The following is a 17114-nucleotide window of genomic DNA, read 5'->3' as shown; positions in this document are numbered from 1 at the left end:
CCCTTTTTTTAAGGTATGGACTTCGTACCAAAGAGCTTTATCACTGCTTGTTTTATGCTTTCAGTCTAACAACTCTTGATTACTTGTGCGCTTTTGATTAGGATTGAAATGCACACCCATATCATGATTAAAAGTGCCGGTTCGTGGCCACAGTTGTAGCTATTAAAACCCCTCTACATTCAGCCCCTCCAGTTCCTTCGGAAGAAATGGACAAGCATCGCCGCAGATTCAACATGAGAATGTTAGTGCCAGGAAGGCCCGTCAAAGACAGTGTTGTCCCTCCACCTGTGCCTGCAGAAAGACCGTCCTACAAAGAAAAATTCATCCCTCCGGAACTCAGCATGTTGGACTATTTTGTCGCAAAGGTAATTCTTTTTGTTTATCACAAGTATGCCTGATTCCCCTCCCTCCCTTTAAACGAAGGCAGCAGCGGCCATCATCACCTTTAAAAAGTTAAACTAAAGTATCATTTATGCAACTTTGCTCCTTGCAAACAGCTGAAAGTCTGTACATTTTGATAATAACCCTTATTTGCAATGGTAGGAGTTGGATCATTTCTGAGGGCAACCGTATGTGAAATATATTGTATGTATATGTGTGTGTGTATATATATGGGGGGGCGTATTGGGTTTTTGCTTTTATTTTGATTATATATTTTGTGGTTTTGTATTTTGATTTTGTTCTGTGAACTGCCCTGAGACCTCCGGGTATAATAATAATAATAATGATAATGATAATAATAATAATGATAATAATAGGAGGGTGGCAGGGGTTAAAGAGTCCAAGAGCAGGAAGGTACCTCAGTGGTCATCTAGCTGAACCCACTACTGATGCAGGAGATCCTGCATCCTATGGCATCCCCTGCTAGGTAGCCATCCAGCCTCTGTTTGGAAATCTTTTAACAAAGGAATGTTCATCGCCTTCCTTGGCAACCTGTTTCACTGTTGATTAATGTAAACCCTCAGGAATTTATTCCTTAACATTTCATTTGCTTCAGCCCCACTGGTTCGTGTCCTGCCCTCCAGAGCAACAGGAAAAACAGTTGGCAACATTCTGTACCTCATGGTCCTTCAAATATATGAAGGTTGCTATCACACCGCTTCTCAATTCCCTCTTCTCCAGGTTAAACATTCCCAACACATGTATTTATTTATTGAATTTATATACCGCCCTATGATCAGAAGGTCGGCGGTTTGAATCCCCGCGACGGAGTGAGTTCCCATTGCTCGGTCCCTGCTCCTGCCAACCTAGCAGTTTGAAAGCACGTCAAAGTGCAAGTAGATAAATAGGTACTGCTCCAGCGGGAAGGTGAACGGTGTTTCCGTGAGCTGCTCTGGCTCGCCAAAAGTGGCTGAGTCATGTTGGCCACATGACCTGGAAGCTGTATGCCGGCTCCCTAGGCCAATAAAGCGAGATGAGCGCCGCAACCCCAGAGTCGGTCACGACTGGACCTAATGGTCAGGGGTCCTTTTACCTTTACCTTACCCAGGGGTCTCAGGGTGGTTCACAGAATAAAATCGAGATATAAAACCACTAAATAAATAAAATAAAATAAAATTAAAATAACAACCCAATAGCCCCCCCTCCCAAAGAGCCACATTTTAAAAGAGGATAGGATCAGATCAAAAGAGGAATGTTTTTACCTGGCACCAGGTGAACTTCCCTAGGGAGAGCATTCCACAGACGGGAAGCCATTGCAGAAAAGGCCCCGTTCTCGTGTTGCTACCCTCTGGATCTTTCAAAGTTGAACACATGTAACCTTTCCCCATTAGCCTTGGTCTCCGAGGCCCTCATCATCTTCCTTTGGTCGCATTAACTTGGATTCAAGATAAGTTAACACAGGGAAGTTCACTGAGGCGTGGTTTCATGTCCCCTCTTAACTCCACAGTAGATAACTGAGTACCCAAAAGGTTTATCTGAAGAACGGGGAGGCCTTCTGGAACATTGAAAAATGGGAACGGGGGGCACTACTGGAGGAAGGAAGGAATGACTCTGTGTGTGAAATGTGCAGGGATCCTTTTGGCCCTGGTGGTGCCTTCCTTGATCCACACTGCACATTCTATCCGTGCTTCTAATGTTGTGGTTTTGGGGTGATTTGCCCCTCTTGACATTCCCTTTCAACTTCCTTCTTACCAGTCCCCTCATTTGGGGAGAGCCAGCCCAGGAAGGTTCATAGATCTGTGGACTGAACCACAGATCTGTGTCCTGCTCCCTAGGACTGGTTTGGTAGGACAGATTTGTGGGTGGGGTTGGAGGTTCGCCATCGAATGTCGCCTGGATCACAATGCTCTGCCATCCCTTGGTGGTAGATGGGGGGGGGTGAATCACAATGAAGTCCACTCCGCATGCTTCCTTCCGAGTTCAGCATGGTGGCCGGTGATTCCTATAATGAAGATTGTGTCTTTTTCCTGCACCTATGAATCGAAGTAGGGACGCGGGTGGCACTGTGGGTTAAACCACAGAGCCTAGGACTTGCCGATCGGAAGGTCAGTGGTTCGAATCCCCGCCACGGGGTGAGCTCCCGTTGCTCGCTCCCTGCTCCTGCCAACCTAGCAGTTCAAAAGCACGTCAAAGTGCAAGTAGATAAATAGGTCCCGCTCCGGCAGGAAGGTAAACAGTGTTTCCGTGCGCTGCTCTGGTTTGCCAGAAGTGGCTTAGTCATGCTGGCCACATGACCTGGAAGATGTACGCCGGCTCCCTCGGCCAATAAAGCGAGATGAGCACCGCAACCCCAGAGTCGGTCACGACTGGACCTAATGGTCAGGGGTCCCTTTACCTTTTAATGAATCGAAGTAACATCTGTGAAAAAAAATGATGTGGTGTAAAACACGTTTTGATATCTCACTCTGTCCTCTCTTTACAGCCATTCCTTCCTTTTTCAGACAGTGGTGTGATCTATGATTCTGATGAGAGCATCCACAGTGAAGACGAGGATGAGGATGCTTTCCTCTCCGATATGCAAATCCTGGAGCACAAGGATGCTAACTCCTACAGGTAGCAGCAGGGGCTGAAATGGATGCATGCAGAACCTTCAGCTTCTCTTCTGATATAAACAGTGCTGTTTTTTTCTCTAAAAAAATGCTTAGAAAACCACCATTTTACAGTTCAAATCGGGGGAAATAAACACAGTAAATGGACAAAAGCACAAAGAACATGCATTGCCTCATATTGCACAGCTGACAGCTCACAGTAACTTCCACACTGGCATGAGGTTGTGTGCACTAGCATATTTCCGATTCCTCCAGGAAACATGGGGAAAGGAAATGAAGCCGCCATCAGAGGTGGTAACAACGAAACTGACCAATCACTGTGCTAGATTCCAACTCTTACTTCACACATTCCTCTCTCACTTCCGTCTGAGATTCAGGAAAGAGGCTGCCATCGGGGGTAGCAACGGAACTGACGATTCACCATGCTAGAGAAGAAACTAATTTTTTAAAATAAATTTTAGTTTCTTCTCCCGTTAGATTCACAAATTGTTTAGTGTTATGCGTACCCCTGCATCCCCCCAGAAAAAAAAAGCACTGGATATAAACTAGATTTCCTGGGGGTCCCTTTTACTAATCTATATTTTAATAAAGGGACTAACATTTTAGAAGCGCTTTCTTACAAAATAGCATACGTACATTATTCTAGTCAACAATCCACTTCATCGGATGCTAAGGTGAAACTGCAGAAAGGGGTAGCGCAAATATGACTATATCTATCAGGGTGGCAACATATTTATTGAAGGGCTAGACGTCTGAAGGGTTATAGTTATATTTCATGTATCAATAATCTGCCTTCATTTCTAGGTGTGGTGCCAGAAGGGGGAAACTTGGTTCCTTTAAAAATCTGATTTTCTTTTGTTTTAGTTGCTGAGATGTAGCAAAAGCGGGTGTTGTTTTCATGCTTTAATAATAATAAAAAATTAAACAGTCTGCTACCTTAGGGTGATGTCCAATATTAATCTCACATTAGAGTAGACTCATTGAACTGAGTAGAATGTTCTGAGTATGATTAATTCTGGATATCACCTTTGATTTGCTTGTTAAAAGCGAACCTTAAAATATAATGGGTTCTATCCAGTGCTAATCCTACAGAGAGTAGGCCCACTGACATTATGTCACATAACAAACTTAGGTTCATTCATTTCAGTGGCTCTATTCCAAATTTGACTTAGTATACTACAAGCCCATGTTCTGGCAATTGAGCACTCAGTTCTTGAGCACTTTCAGATCCAGTTTGTTTTGTGGAACACATTTTAAAATGCAGTTGAAGCGGTGGTGCTAAACACCAGCTGTTGTAAAAAGAAAAAGAGAGAGAGAGAGAGTTTGTGTTGCACTTGATAACATTTCAGTTGTTTCCTTTTCCCCCTGCAGCTGGGCTCTTATCCATTTGGCGATGGTAAAACTTGCTCTGAACAATATTAAGACCTTTTTCCCCATTGCTGGTTTAGAAATACCTGGTGAGTAGCCCCACGCTTTGTGAAAACAATTCTACGTAAACAAGCAAATTCTAAATCCAAGCTGATGCATGTTTACTCAAAAATAAATATAACTGAATTCAATGGTATTCATTTATTCACTTATTAAAACATTTATATACAGTCAAACCTTGGTTGTCGAACGTTATCCGTTCCGGAAGCCCATTCGGCTTCCGAAACATTCAACAACTGAGGCGTGGCTTCTGATTGGTTGCAAGAGCTTCCTATACTGCAGCGGAAGCTGCGTCGGACATTCGGCTTCCGAAAAGCGTTCAAAAACTGGAGCATTTACTTCTGGGTTTTCAGCGTTCAGAAGCCAAAACATTCGGAAATGGAGCCCTTTGAGAACCGAGGTTTGACTGTACCACCTTTCTTCTATGAATGGCATGCAAGGCACCTGAAGAGTCATTGCAAAGGAAACACATCAAGCAAGATAATTTATTTATTTTTAATCAACATTCTATGTGTCTGGGTAGGCTGAATGTTTTTAGCAGGTGCCAAAAAGAGTGCAGTGAAGGAACCTGCCTGATTTCACTAGGTGGGGAGTTCCAAAGTGTAAGATGAAGTTCTTACGAATGCAGAACAGGTTTTATGTGGCCCTTCTGCCGATCAAAGCCCCCAAGTGGGCATATATGGGGTAAGGTGATTTTGTAGGTAAACTGTTCCCAAGTTCTTAAGGGCTTAATAATAATAATAATAATAATAATAATAATAATAATAATAATAATAATAATTTATTCTTTATAGCCTGCCATCTGGCTGGGCTTCCCCAGCCACTCTGGGCGGCTTCCCAAAAAATATTAAAATACCGTAATACATCAAACGTTAAAAGCTTCCCTAAACAGGGGTGCCTTCAGATGTCTTCTAAAAGTCTGGTAGTTGTTCTCTTTGACATCTGGTGGGAGGGCGTTCCACAGGGAGGGTGCCACTACTGAGAAGGCCCTCTGCCTGGTTCCCTGTAACTTGGCTATTCGCAGTGAGGGAACCGCCAAAAAGCCCTCGGCGTTGGACCTCAGTGTCCGGGTAGAACGATGGGGGTGGAGACGCTCCTTCAGATATACTTGTAACACCTTGAACTTGACCTGCTAGCAATTTGGCAGCCAGTATAGATCGCTGAACACAGGTCTTACACGCTGACAAGATCTCGCTCCTGACAGCAATCACGCTACAACATTCTGCACTAACAGCAGCTTGCAGATCAAGGACAAGGGAGGTTTTATGCAAAGTCTTATTCGGATCTGTGCATGGGCCTTTGTCCTGAGTCCTTCTGTGGGAGGGGACCTTTTGTTGTTGTTGCCAATGCGTACAATTTTGTGTGAATGGTTGATGAATTTTAAATTGCTGTTTTAGATCTTCCAGTCACCTCACCTCTCGGTATCGCTGTGATTAAAAATTTGGAAAATTGGGAGCAAATCCTTCAAGAAAGAATGGACCAGTTTGAAGGCCCACCACCCAATTATATCAATACCTGTTTCACTGAAGCGGGAATAGGACCAGGAGCAGCTGCCGCCCGAATAAAAGCAATGGTTGACCCTGAAAACACACCATTCAAGTAGGTTCTCCCCCCGCCCCCGCAGAAATGGAAGTAGTACTGTGGGCTCTAGTGGAAAGTGAACTAATTTTATTAACAGACATGATCATCTCAATTAGGGGTAGGGAACTCATGGCTCTCCAGATGTTGTACTCAAAATTCCATCAATCCCAGGCAGCACAGCTGGGTCTTAGTAATCACAGCATCCTTTTCCGAGTGCTCGCAGACTGACTGTTTAATTGTCTGTTCTAGGACCTTTCTTTTCTCCCCCTCCCCTTTTTTGAAGATGGGGATATTTGCCCACCTCTAGTCTGCAGGGACCTCACCCGTTCTCCAAGATATATTTATTGCACCTTAGACGATCGCAGTCGCCAAAGCCATTACAGAATAAAGCTCGAAATGCCTGTGGCCTTTATTTTTGGTTTACATTATGGTATATGGTGGTGCTTTGTTGATTTATTTGCTTCTTTCAGCAGCTTTTTCTGTTTTGGTTTTGCGTGGGCTTTTAATGGGATGAGACTCCATGAAACGCATTATTCACAGCGGCTCCTTGTGGACTCTCTTTGGGGAGATGCTTCTTGTGTTCTGCATAACTTGAGAACGGACTGCATATACTTTGATCTTCTGTGAATGAGCAGGCTTTCCATGTGACCTGCGTCCCTCCACAGGCCTGATCTATAGGCCCAGCTACGCCTGGTCTTTCATTTCCTGATCAAAAGCAGTTGACAGGTCCTTAGGATTAAGAATGGCACACAAGCAATGTGTTTCTTTCGAACTCTGCCTGTATCCTCTAGTATTTTATTGGGCTCTTTTTATCTTCTTCCAGTTTTATCCTTCCTTGTATTTTTGTTAAAAGAAAAAGAGAATTCTACAGTAACACCCTTCTCCCCCGCCCCCCCCCCAGATCAAAAGATTATTCAGCACAGCCAGCCAAAAGGCTGTGGCATTTTCTGGTGAAGCAAGAATTACTGCAAGATACTTTCCTCCGATACACGTTCACCAAGAAAAGAAAGCAAAGCGAGGTAATGTGCAAAAGAAGAAAGACTCAAATGATACTCATTGAAGTTATGTTTTCTTCTGCCTTGAAATCATTTGCTGGTTTTAGTGTTATAATGACTGGGTTTTTTGTCCTCAATTAGCTTTAGTGGTGTGTTAAAGTGAGCCTGACTATGCACTGTGTTTTTCATTTTTCATTTATAAATGCACACACACACACATATATATATTTGTATTGCCCATTCATATCAAGCATATCAAGTCGTACATCAATAAGTACAAATGCAATAGAACACAAAATACCATAAGAGCAATACAAATTGTCTTACGTAAATGGTGATGACACGCATTAGCTGACTTTCGCAGGATATGAGTCTCAGTGTAAAGCAGGTGTGGAGAACCTTTAGCCCTTGGGATGTTGCTGAACTGCTGCTCCCATTATCCCTGGCCATTGGTCATGCCTGCTATGGCTGATAGGGACGCGGGTGGCGCTGTGGTCTAAGCCACTGAATCTCTTGGGCTTGCCGATCAGAAGGTTGGCGGTTCGAATCCCCATGACGGGGTGAGCTCCAATTGCTCTGTCCCAGCTCCTGCCAACCTAACAGTTCAAAAGCACGCCCATAGTATTCCCTGCTGCCAAGCCATGGTTTAATAATCAGGTACATTTCACCTGGACCAAGCCCACCCTGTTTCCTATTTCAGTTCTTTGTGTTAAGTCTGCCTCCCTCCCTCTTTCATACTACGGGCCACGAAACTTCTAACTAGTAAGAAAACCTTGCTAGTAAGAAGCTTGTGTGTGTGTGTGTGTGCATTTATCTCATTTCATTATTATTTGCTTACTATGCCATATGTGTTTGCATTCATCATGGAGGCGTTGCTTTCCAAGTGAATTTGTTTCAGCCCACCTGCCCTTAAAAGCATTTGTGTAATGGTTAGCTGGTGTCGTTTTAAACACCAGCTTGGAACGTTTTCATTCTTCTCCTTTTTGTATTTGTTTGTGCATGTGTTTTGTGTTTGTGACTGTGGTGCCATATAGTCTGTAGAAGATCGCAAGAAGCAGGTCATTCACAACAGCGTAGCGGACGATTACAAACACAAGGTAGTAGTATCCCACCCCCCGAACCTTTCACTGCACTTTTGAAGCTTCTCTGGGGCTTCCTTTCCTTACTCCCACTTGCTAAAGTGACAATAACAACACAGATCTGTGCAGTCTCTCTGTTGGGATCCAAACCAGTGTACTAATGCTGAGATATGCTGCATAACACCTTGGGTCACTCGCTTGCACGCCGGTTTTATGTGTCAGGATTGGAAACATAACATCTTTTGGCTCCTGGAACGCTCTGGAGAGTACATGGAAGCCCAAAGACGAGTTTCTGCCAAAACCACACAGCTATTAATCTTCTTCTGCATGCTTCTTTTGCGTCTTGTCTTTTCAGTTGATTCATACCACTGCAAAACAGTTCATTGAACCTGTTTTTTTTTAAAAAAAAATCCCATTGTAATGTTTCGTAGGTCGAAGCAGAGCTCGGTTACCCTGGAGGAAGAGCAAAAATTATACATAAGGAGTCTGATATGATCATGGCCTTTGCAGTCAATAAGGTAAAGTCCTTCCTCTCCCGGCCTCCTTTTAAAGCCGTGGTTCCCAATGTGGGGCAATTTGAGAATGAGTTATTAACAGTGATTTTTTGCATTTCTTATGATTCTAGGGGACTCATATACAGTATATAAATATGTATTGTGACATACACATTTTAAAAATTAAAATCAGAATGTACACGGCAGTCAGCTGGTGACAATAGAGAGGTTATCTAAACAGAAAATGCACTGGGCACATTCAGGGGGATTAGCGCTCTGGGAGTGCTCAGTCAACAGTTGTGGAATTTCCCCCTGAATGCGACTGCTCAGTAGCTGCTCAGTTGGAGTGGTCGCCATTTTTCGGAGTGGTGTTTTGGGTCACTACCTTCTCTGAGCACCGGTGAACCTGACAAATACTGGCTTTTAAAGGTAATGAAAACCTGTTCTTTGGAAGCTTGTTTAGACCAAGTTATGGCCTTTAGGCTTCCTCCACATGAATAGGAGTTCACTTTTTGAATAATAAGAATTATATGTCACCGGGGGGGCAGGTTGGCATCAGGATTTTAGAGATGCTTAGGTGGGGCATGGCCAAAAGAAGGTTGGGAACCACTGCTTTAAAGCCAGTGTGGTGTAGTGGTTCAGTGCCAGACTAAGAGCTGGGAGACCAGGGTTCAAATCTTCATTTCGCCATGAAGCTCACAGAGGTCATCGCCTCTTAGCCTAACCTACCTCGCAGGGTTATTGTGGGGATTAATTGGGTGCGGAAGAACCAAGTATGTGGGATGTAAGTGCAACAAATAAACGTAATTAAATAAAGTTACTGATTGTCAAATGTCCTTGTGCTTGCCGTAGGGCCCAGGGCTTAAAGCGTCTCGCTTTTCTCTTTTGTGCTGTGCAGGCAAACATCAACGAGATAGTGTTAGCTTCCACGCATGATGTTCAGGAACTTGATGTCACAGCCCTGCTGGCTGCTCAGTCTTACATATGGATTGGAGAGGAGTTTGACCGAGAATCTAAAAGGTTGGCTATTCATGCCTTGTGGTTCTATTTAACTGGAGAGTTGAATGCATAATAAATACCTCGAATATGCTGTTGTGTCTGATACAGAAGTGGTAGCTGGTGCAGAATGCATTGGCAAGACTGCATTATTCAACGAGGCTCTTTATGGACATGCAGGCGGGGGGATGCCCCTTGTTTTCTGCATAACTTGAGAACGGACTGCATATACTTTGATCTTCTGTGAATGAGCAGGCTTTCCATGTGACCTGCGTCCCTCCACAGGCCTGTTCTATAGGCCCAGCTACTCCTGATCTTTCATTTTTCTGATCGAAAGCAGTTTATCATCATTATCATCAAACCTTTTATTGGCATCACATACAAACACCCAAAACAAATCAATACAGAATGACCACTTCCCCAGTGGCAAAAAACATTTGCTAAAAGAAAGGAGGCAGAGCAGTCTATCGTCGCATCTCTAGGTCTCCAGGGAGGTCAGGCATCTGCAGTGTATTTCATGACAAAAAACCAAATAGAGATATTTAGCCACTAACTTGGTGAGCTCCTGATCATTCCCCAGTAATAGAAAATGTATGACCTCCAACTCTGGTTTCCATTTGGGTATACAGAGTTGATCTAGAAATTGCTGACGGAGATCAGCATATAGTTTACAATTAAGAACCATATCTGTAAGGGTTTCCACCAGGTGGTCTTCACATGAGCAAGTTCTTTCTCCTTCCACCCTGCCGGAGAACCTTCCCCAAAGGAGGTTTGATGGACTTGAATTAAACCTGGCCAGCGAAAATGGGGGTTAGGATCAGACAGGCATACAGATAATGTGTTTCTTCCATACCCTGCCTGTATCCTCCAGGATTTTATTTGGTTACAGGCAACTGCAGGTGTTCCTGGAAGAGACAGATTATCTAGATCCACTACAAATTGGGTTCACACACAATTTTGGAATCTAATTGGCCCTGGTTGCCCAATTGGATGACCTTTATCATGAGAGGGACAGGAAGATTACAACCCTGTTAGTTCTGCATGGTTTCTCAGTGGCTTTTGATACCATTGGACATGACATGGGATGTGTACTAGAGGCACCGTATGATGGTGGTTCTGTCCGTATCTCCAGGGCTGTGTCCAAAGAGTAGCCTGGGTGAGTGTTCCTCAGACCTCTGGCACTTGTTCTATGGGATTCCTCAGCATATTATCCTCTCCCTAGTGCTATTTAACATTTATATGAAACCATTGGGAGCAGTCATAAGGCGTTTTGGAATAGCCACCAAGTACACTGATGGCCTATGGGACGTGGGTGGCGCTGTGGGTTAAACCAAGGAGCCTAGGGCTTGCCGATCAAAAGGTCGGTGGTTCAAATTCCCGCAACGGGGTGAGCTCCCATTGCTCGGTCCCTGCTCCTGCCAACCTAGCAGTTCGAAAGCACGTCAAAGTGCAAGTAGATAAATAGGTACCGCTCCAGCGGGAAGGTAAAAGGCGTTTCCATGCGCTGCTCTGGTTCACCAGTAGCAGCTTAGGCATGCTGGCCACATGACCCGGAAGCTGTACGCCGGCTCCCTCGGCCAATAAAGCAAGATGAGCGCCGCAACCCCAGAGTTGGTCACGACTGGACCTAATGGTCAGGATCCCTTTACCTTTACCTTTACACTGATGGCACACAGCTCTACTTCATTGTAAGATCTGAATCAGGAGAGGTTCCAGATTGGTGTCTGCATGCTCAGGTCTCAGGTTCAATACCCAGCATCTCCAGTTAGCGGTGGAAATGTCCCTTGTCTGAAACCCTGGAAAACTGCTGTCAGTTAATGTGGGTAATACAGAGCTGTTGCACAAGTAAGCTTCCTAGATTACTTCATACTGATAATGGGAGGAAGAAGGAAGAAGCTTTCCAACACTACCTACTGTCTTGCCTGTAGCCGAACGATCAGGGCAGTGTCCATGACAGTTGTTCTGCCTCTGCATCTCCCCGCTCCCAACCCCGGCTGTGAATAAATGGTAGGATTGCCCTGCAGATATACTGTCAGGAATACGTATGGTTGCTCACGAAGTAAACAGCCAGGCTCCGACCTGCCTTTTACAGGTTTTATTGGTGCAAAACTATGTACAGTGCAGAAGTCCAAAATCCATGTCTGCCTCAATCACTAGCAGATTCCGAGAGTGCTTTCTTCCAGTTTCCTCTCCAGCACAAAAGCCGGGGCAACCCCCTTCTCCTCCTCTTTTCCTTATGTTTAATTCCCTGGCAAGAACTATGCGACAGGAGCAGCACGTCAGTCTCCCTTTCTGTTTTCCTGGGAGCGGTGTTGTGGCTCACCTCAGCATGTGTGAGCCTTTGCTTCACCACCCGCCCTTCTCTATTCCTCCGTTTCTCCTGAGGCTTCGCCTTCACCAGTCTCTGACGAGGTGCTGCTGCTCAGCAAAGGGGGAGACTGCCTGTACGTTCCTGCCTCCCTCCCCTCTCTTGATGGCAGTCCCCTGACATATACTGCATTATCCGTTGTGAAAAGCGTAGGTGCAGCCAGTGTCGCACCAACTTTCTCTTAAGACAAAGTAACTAAATCTTAATGCTCTGTTTCTCACCTTTTCAGTTCGGACGACCTCGACTTCCGTGGCTCTACCACGACGCTCACGCAGTCGAGCACAGCGTCCTTTGCAGTGGCTCAGATGCAGCCTGTCTCCTCTTCGTCAACTTCGTCTATGCCATGGTTGGGCAGCGGGCAAACAAGTACTGGAGCTGGCGTGGTACGTGACTGTGTCTCCGTGTGGCTGTTCTAATCAGCCATACCACAGGTTTTCAAACAAGCCTGGGTTGCACTCACTGCAGCTCTAAGTTAAAGCCAGTTTAAGAACGTGAGAAGAGGCTGCTGCGTCAGACTAGTGGCCCGTCTAGTCCAGCATCCTGTTCAGACAGTGGCTAATAATAATAATAATAATAATAATAATAATATTTTTTTCCCAGCCACTCTGGGCGGCTTCCAACAACAATTAAAAATACATCAAAATGTCACACATTAAAAACTTCCCTGAACAGGTCTGCCTTCAGATGTCTTCTAAATGTCAGGTACAGTGGTACCTCAGGTTACATACGCTTCAGGTTACATACGCTTCAAGTTACAGACTCCGCTAACTCAGAAATAGTGCTTCAGGTTAAGAACTTTGCTTCAGGATGAGAACAGAAATTGTGCTCCGGCGGTGCAACGACAGCAGGAGGCCCCATTAGCTAAAGTGGTGCTTCAGGTTAAGAACAGTTTCAGGTTAATAACGGACCTCCGGAATGAATTAAGTACTTAACCCGAGGTACCACTGTATTTGTTTATCTCCTTGACATCTGATGGGAGGGCGTTCCACAGGGCGGGCGCCACTACCGAGAAGGCCCTCTGCCTGGTTCCCTGTAGCTTCACTTCCCGCAGTGAGGAAACCGCCAGAAGGCCCTCGGTACTGGACCTCAGTGTCCGGGCAGAACGATGGGGGTGGAGATGCTCCTTCAGGTATACTGGGCAGAGGCCATTTACAGCTTTAAAGGTCAGCACCAACACTTTGAATTGTGCTCGGAAATGTACTGGGAGCCAAGCAGGTTCCTGTGGGGAAACCCACAAGCAGGACCCAAGCACAAGAGACTTCCCCGCTCCCTGCATTCAGCCTCCAGCGGTGGAGGCAAAGCAATAGTCATCATGTCTAGCAACCATGAATAACAAGCATTGTGGAACATTGCTGTGGCAAGACAGTACATAGGCAGGTAGGGAAGCAGGTGGCGCTGTGGTCTGAACCCCTGAGCCTCTTGGGCTTGCCAATTGGAAGGTCGGCAGTTTGAATCCCCGCGACAGGGTGAGCTCCCGTTGCTCTGTCCCAGCTCCTGCCAAGCTAGCAGTTTGAAAGCACGCCAGTGCAAGTAGATAAATAAGGACCACTCCGGCGGGAAGGTAAACGGTGTTTCTGTGCGCTCTGGTTTCTGTCATGGTGTTCCGTTGCACCAGAAGCGATTTAGTCATGCTAGCCACATGATCCGGAAAGCTGTCTGCAGACAAGCGCTGACTCCCTCGGCCTAAAAGTGAGATGAGCGCCGCACCCCATAGTCGCCTTTAGTAAAGGGGTCCTTTACTTTTTTAACTACATGAGCAGATAGCTGGTAACTTGTTTGCACAATAGTCTGTTGCCCAAGTTTCTCCACTGGATTTCTCTGTTGCTCAACAATTAAAACTCACTTGTCATGGCCATCTGTCATGGATGCTTTAGCTGAGATTCCTGCATTGCAGAGGGTTGGACTAGATGACCCTCAGTGTCCCTTCCAGCTTTACAATTCTATTATTCTATCTGTCTCCTGGTGTGCTAGCAGACAGGGAGCTTTGGATACAGCCCTTTGTCCCACCTCCCCCTTATTTCCATAAAAGATATGAGATGGTGTAATGGCCACTAGATGGCAACACATGCCAAATTAATTGCAAGTTTTACCCCATCATAAAGGATGTCCTGATCAAAGAAAAACTATGTGCTGTTTAACTCCAGGATGCATAATGCAGTTTGCATTTTCTTTCACATAGCAGGAAGTGCCAAGAATGTTTGGAAGTGGGAGAGTGTGTAGGATAAAATGACCAACATGTTCAATTCTTTAATTTTATTTTATCTTTGCTGCTGAGAAGTTAGGGCCAACAAACCATCCTTTGTACAACCAGGGCACGAAGGCTGCTTTGAAATTGCTCCCTTTGTCAAAATAGCCATGTGCAGCAACTCAGCTCATGGATCAAGCTGCTTGCTTCACACCACTGCAAATGGTCGTCCCCGTCCCCCCCAACACACACACAGACATCTCTCCCCCCCCCCCAATCAAAAGATCTGAGGTGGCACAAATGTTTTTAATTTTACAATCATTTTAACACTTCCAAGTTTGACTTCATTCCCCCTCTTTCTGCGGTTCCTTAAATTAATTTCATTTAATTTGCTACCTTATATATATACTCTTATGCTTATGAAACTGCAGGTTATTACAATAATCCTGCCGATGTTTTTATCTGTTTGCAATTTATCTGTAAATATTCAATATACCATTTCCATTCTTTTATAAAAAGTTTGTTATCTTGATTTCTTATTCTTCTGGTAAGTTTTGCCATTTCTGCATATTCCATAAGTTTTTGTATCCTCTGAACTGAAATGCGAGATTTTGCTCTGATGCACTGGTTCACAGAGCCCAATCTTATCCACTCAGATATAAATCGCACCAAGCTCACTGAGAGATGCTTCCAAATTAGTGCAGGGAGGGTTAGGACATCTGAATAGGAAAAGATGCCGGAACCCACATAATCTCTTACTCTTGCATATGTTTTATTGCCCAGACTTGTAGAAAAAGTGGATTGATTATGATTTCAATTTCTTTTGCATGAAGCTCATCAAGCGGAATTTGAATAACGTTAAGAGAATGACCTCCCATCCAGTCCATCAGTATTGTGAGTAATTTCTGTGCAGCAGTTCTAACTGCGGGAGAAATAATGGGGGGGGGGGAGGAGAAATGTAATATGTTTGCAGTTCCGTGGGAGCCTAACTAATCTGCAATTCCTGGCCCAGTACAGAAACTGAGATGCAGCCGTCTTTTGATTTCCTTCTCCCAGTCTTGCTGCGTAGTTCTCCCACCAAAAAAGGAATACAAAAGTTGTGCATGTGGGGGGCAAAGTACACACAAAACTGTGTATATCATCGAAAGTAAGATACATTATTTTTGTATTTTAGGGGAAATCACTTTCAAAACCATGCATATTGGGCAGATTTGTTTACCAAAAAACGCATTTGTTAGGAGAAATATGTGCAGAAATGCATATGAATTTTCCTGCTGACTTTCTTTTTTTTAGCAGATTGAAGATTGGGAATAAAAAGTTAGGAAACTGAGAGAAAGTAGTTGGAGCAGATTTTACAGGAGCAGGAAATAGGGGTATAGTAATTGCGATCTTGGGACACGGGTGGCACTGTGGGTTAAACCACAGAGCCTAGGACTTGCCGATCAGAAGGTCGGTGGTTCGAATCCCTGCGACAGGGTGAGCTCCCATTGCTCAGTCTCTGCTCCTGCCAACCTAGCAGTTCGAAAGCACCTCAAAGTGCAAGTAGATAAATAGGTACCGCTCTGGCGGGAAGGTAAACGGCGTTTCCGTGTGCTGCTCTGGTTTGTCAGAAGCAGCTTAGTCATGCTGGCCACATGACCTGGAAGCTGTACGCCAGCTCCCTTGGCCAATAAAGCGAGATGAGCGCCACAACCCCAGAGTTGGTCAGGACTGTTGGGATACTGCCAGGGAGACAAAGGCCATCACTGCCTCCGGACGTCCACCGATCTCCCGTAGATACAGTATCAGCAATTAGCGACATGAGCTCCAGAAAATAGTTTCCCACATTCCTGGGCTGATGCACACTCTATCAGCAGATAATGCACAGCAAAAGTCGCACTCAGGAGAGCATTATTTACAAGTTTTATTCAGCGTTGATCAGAACAAAAAAAACATGACTGCCTGCTTCAGTGTCTTCGACACCAAGAGGGAAACGAAAGCAACAGAAAACATAAACATCCTGTGAACAGGAAATGCGCAGGCTGTGACACAAACATCCTGCTCCCTTTTAAGGTGGAACGGAAATATCCTAACAAGGACTGGACCTAATGGTCAGGGGTCCTTTACCTAATTGCGATCTATCGCATTTTCTTCTTTCGTTTAGTGAAATGTTAACTTGGTCTCTTGTGTGTTTCTCAGACCTTACAGGAGCCCAGGATGGTAGTGTCCGGATGTTTGAATGGACAAGGCCACAACAGTTGGTGTGCTTCCGACAAGCAGGCAATGCACGGGTTACTAGATTGTATTTTAATTCTCAGGGCAATAAGGTGAGTGGTCCCATCTGTACTTCTGAATCAGCACTGAGGCTTCCTCTGGCCTATGCCTGCTTAACTGGGATTAAGGCCCATTGCTTAGTAGGACTGCACTGTTTATTATTCTGGAGATCCTTTCCTTAAAGGACAGTGTTCTGCAGTCATTAGAATAGGACCAGTCACACCAGTAGAGGTAAAAGATGTTGAATGGAAGAAGCATAAACACAGCAACAAGCTGTGTTAAGAGTTTGTTAACGAGCATTACTGAAACGTGCATTGCTAAACTTTGGTCGCAAGCATTTTCTAAAAAAGAGAACAAGCACAAAATTGTGCTGACCACAGAGCTGTGATCAAAGGGAAATAGGGAGCTGCCTTCTGCAACCTCAGACTGTATGCCCATCTAGGGATGAGGTATCTGTGGCCATCCAAATGTTGTTGGATGCTGGGAGTTGTAGTCTCAACAACACCTGAAGGGCCACATGTGTCCCCATTTCTGGCTTAGAGTGATGGTTCCTGGTTTCTAATAAACTATCCCATCTAACAGCTGCAAAAAGTTGCCACTGGAATTTAAGAAAACGTTAAGTACACAGCTGTTGGGAGCGAGCCAGCAGTGAATCACACTGTGCAAGTTGGGGTTAACTCTTTATTAGCAAAAATATGATATGCACAGACTGGCAGAGTGTCATGAGCACAGCAGCTCACCCCCG

At 44.9% G+C, this 17114-nt stretch overlaps 1 protein-coding gene across 7 annotated transcripts in view; it reads left to right on the top strand.

The window, feature by feature from the left end:
* Nucleotides 1–17114, top strand: part of DMXL2 (Dmx like 2) — a 103887-nt gene that overhangs the window by 78676 nt on the left and 8097 nt on the right. For 4 of the 7 annotated variants that reach the window (XM_083586065.1, XM_083586063.1, XM_083586066.1 and 1 more), the window contains 11 exons: nt 184–365; nt 2864–2994; nt 4362–4447; nt 5816–6017; nt 6901–7018; nt 8029–8091; nt 8505–8591; nt 9466–9587; nt 12161–12314; nt 14950–15010; nt 16295–16422. In XM_083586065.1, the coding sequence (XP_083442191.1) occupies nt 184–365; nt 2864–2994; nt 4362–4447; nt 5816–6017; nt 6901–7018; nt 8029–8091; nt 8505–8591; nt 9466–9587; nt 12161–12314; nt 14950–15010; nt 16295–16422 (1334 nt within the window). The remainder of the gene's footprint in view (nt 1–183; nt 366–2863; nt 2995–4361; nt 4448–5815; nt 6018–6900; nt 7019–8028; nt 8092–8504; nt 8592–9465; nt 9588–12160; nt 12315–14949; nt 15011–16294; nt 16423–17114) is intronic. The other 3 variants (XM_083586068.1, XM_083586067.1, XM_083586069.1) reach the window with 1 other exon arrangement.

This window comes from Podarcis filfolensis, assembly GCF_964270895.1.
Source record: "Podarcis filfolensis genome assembly, chromosome: 14".
In the NCBI taxonomy this organism is placed as follows: domain Eukaryota; kingdom Metazoa; phylum Chordata; class Lepidosauria; order Squamata; family Lacertidae; genus Podarcis; species Podarcis filfolensis.
Note: the sequence above shows the minus strand (reverse complement) of the source record. Positions and strands in the feature narration are given on the sequence as shown.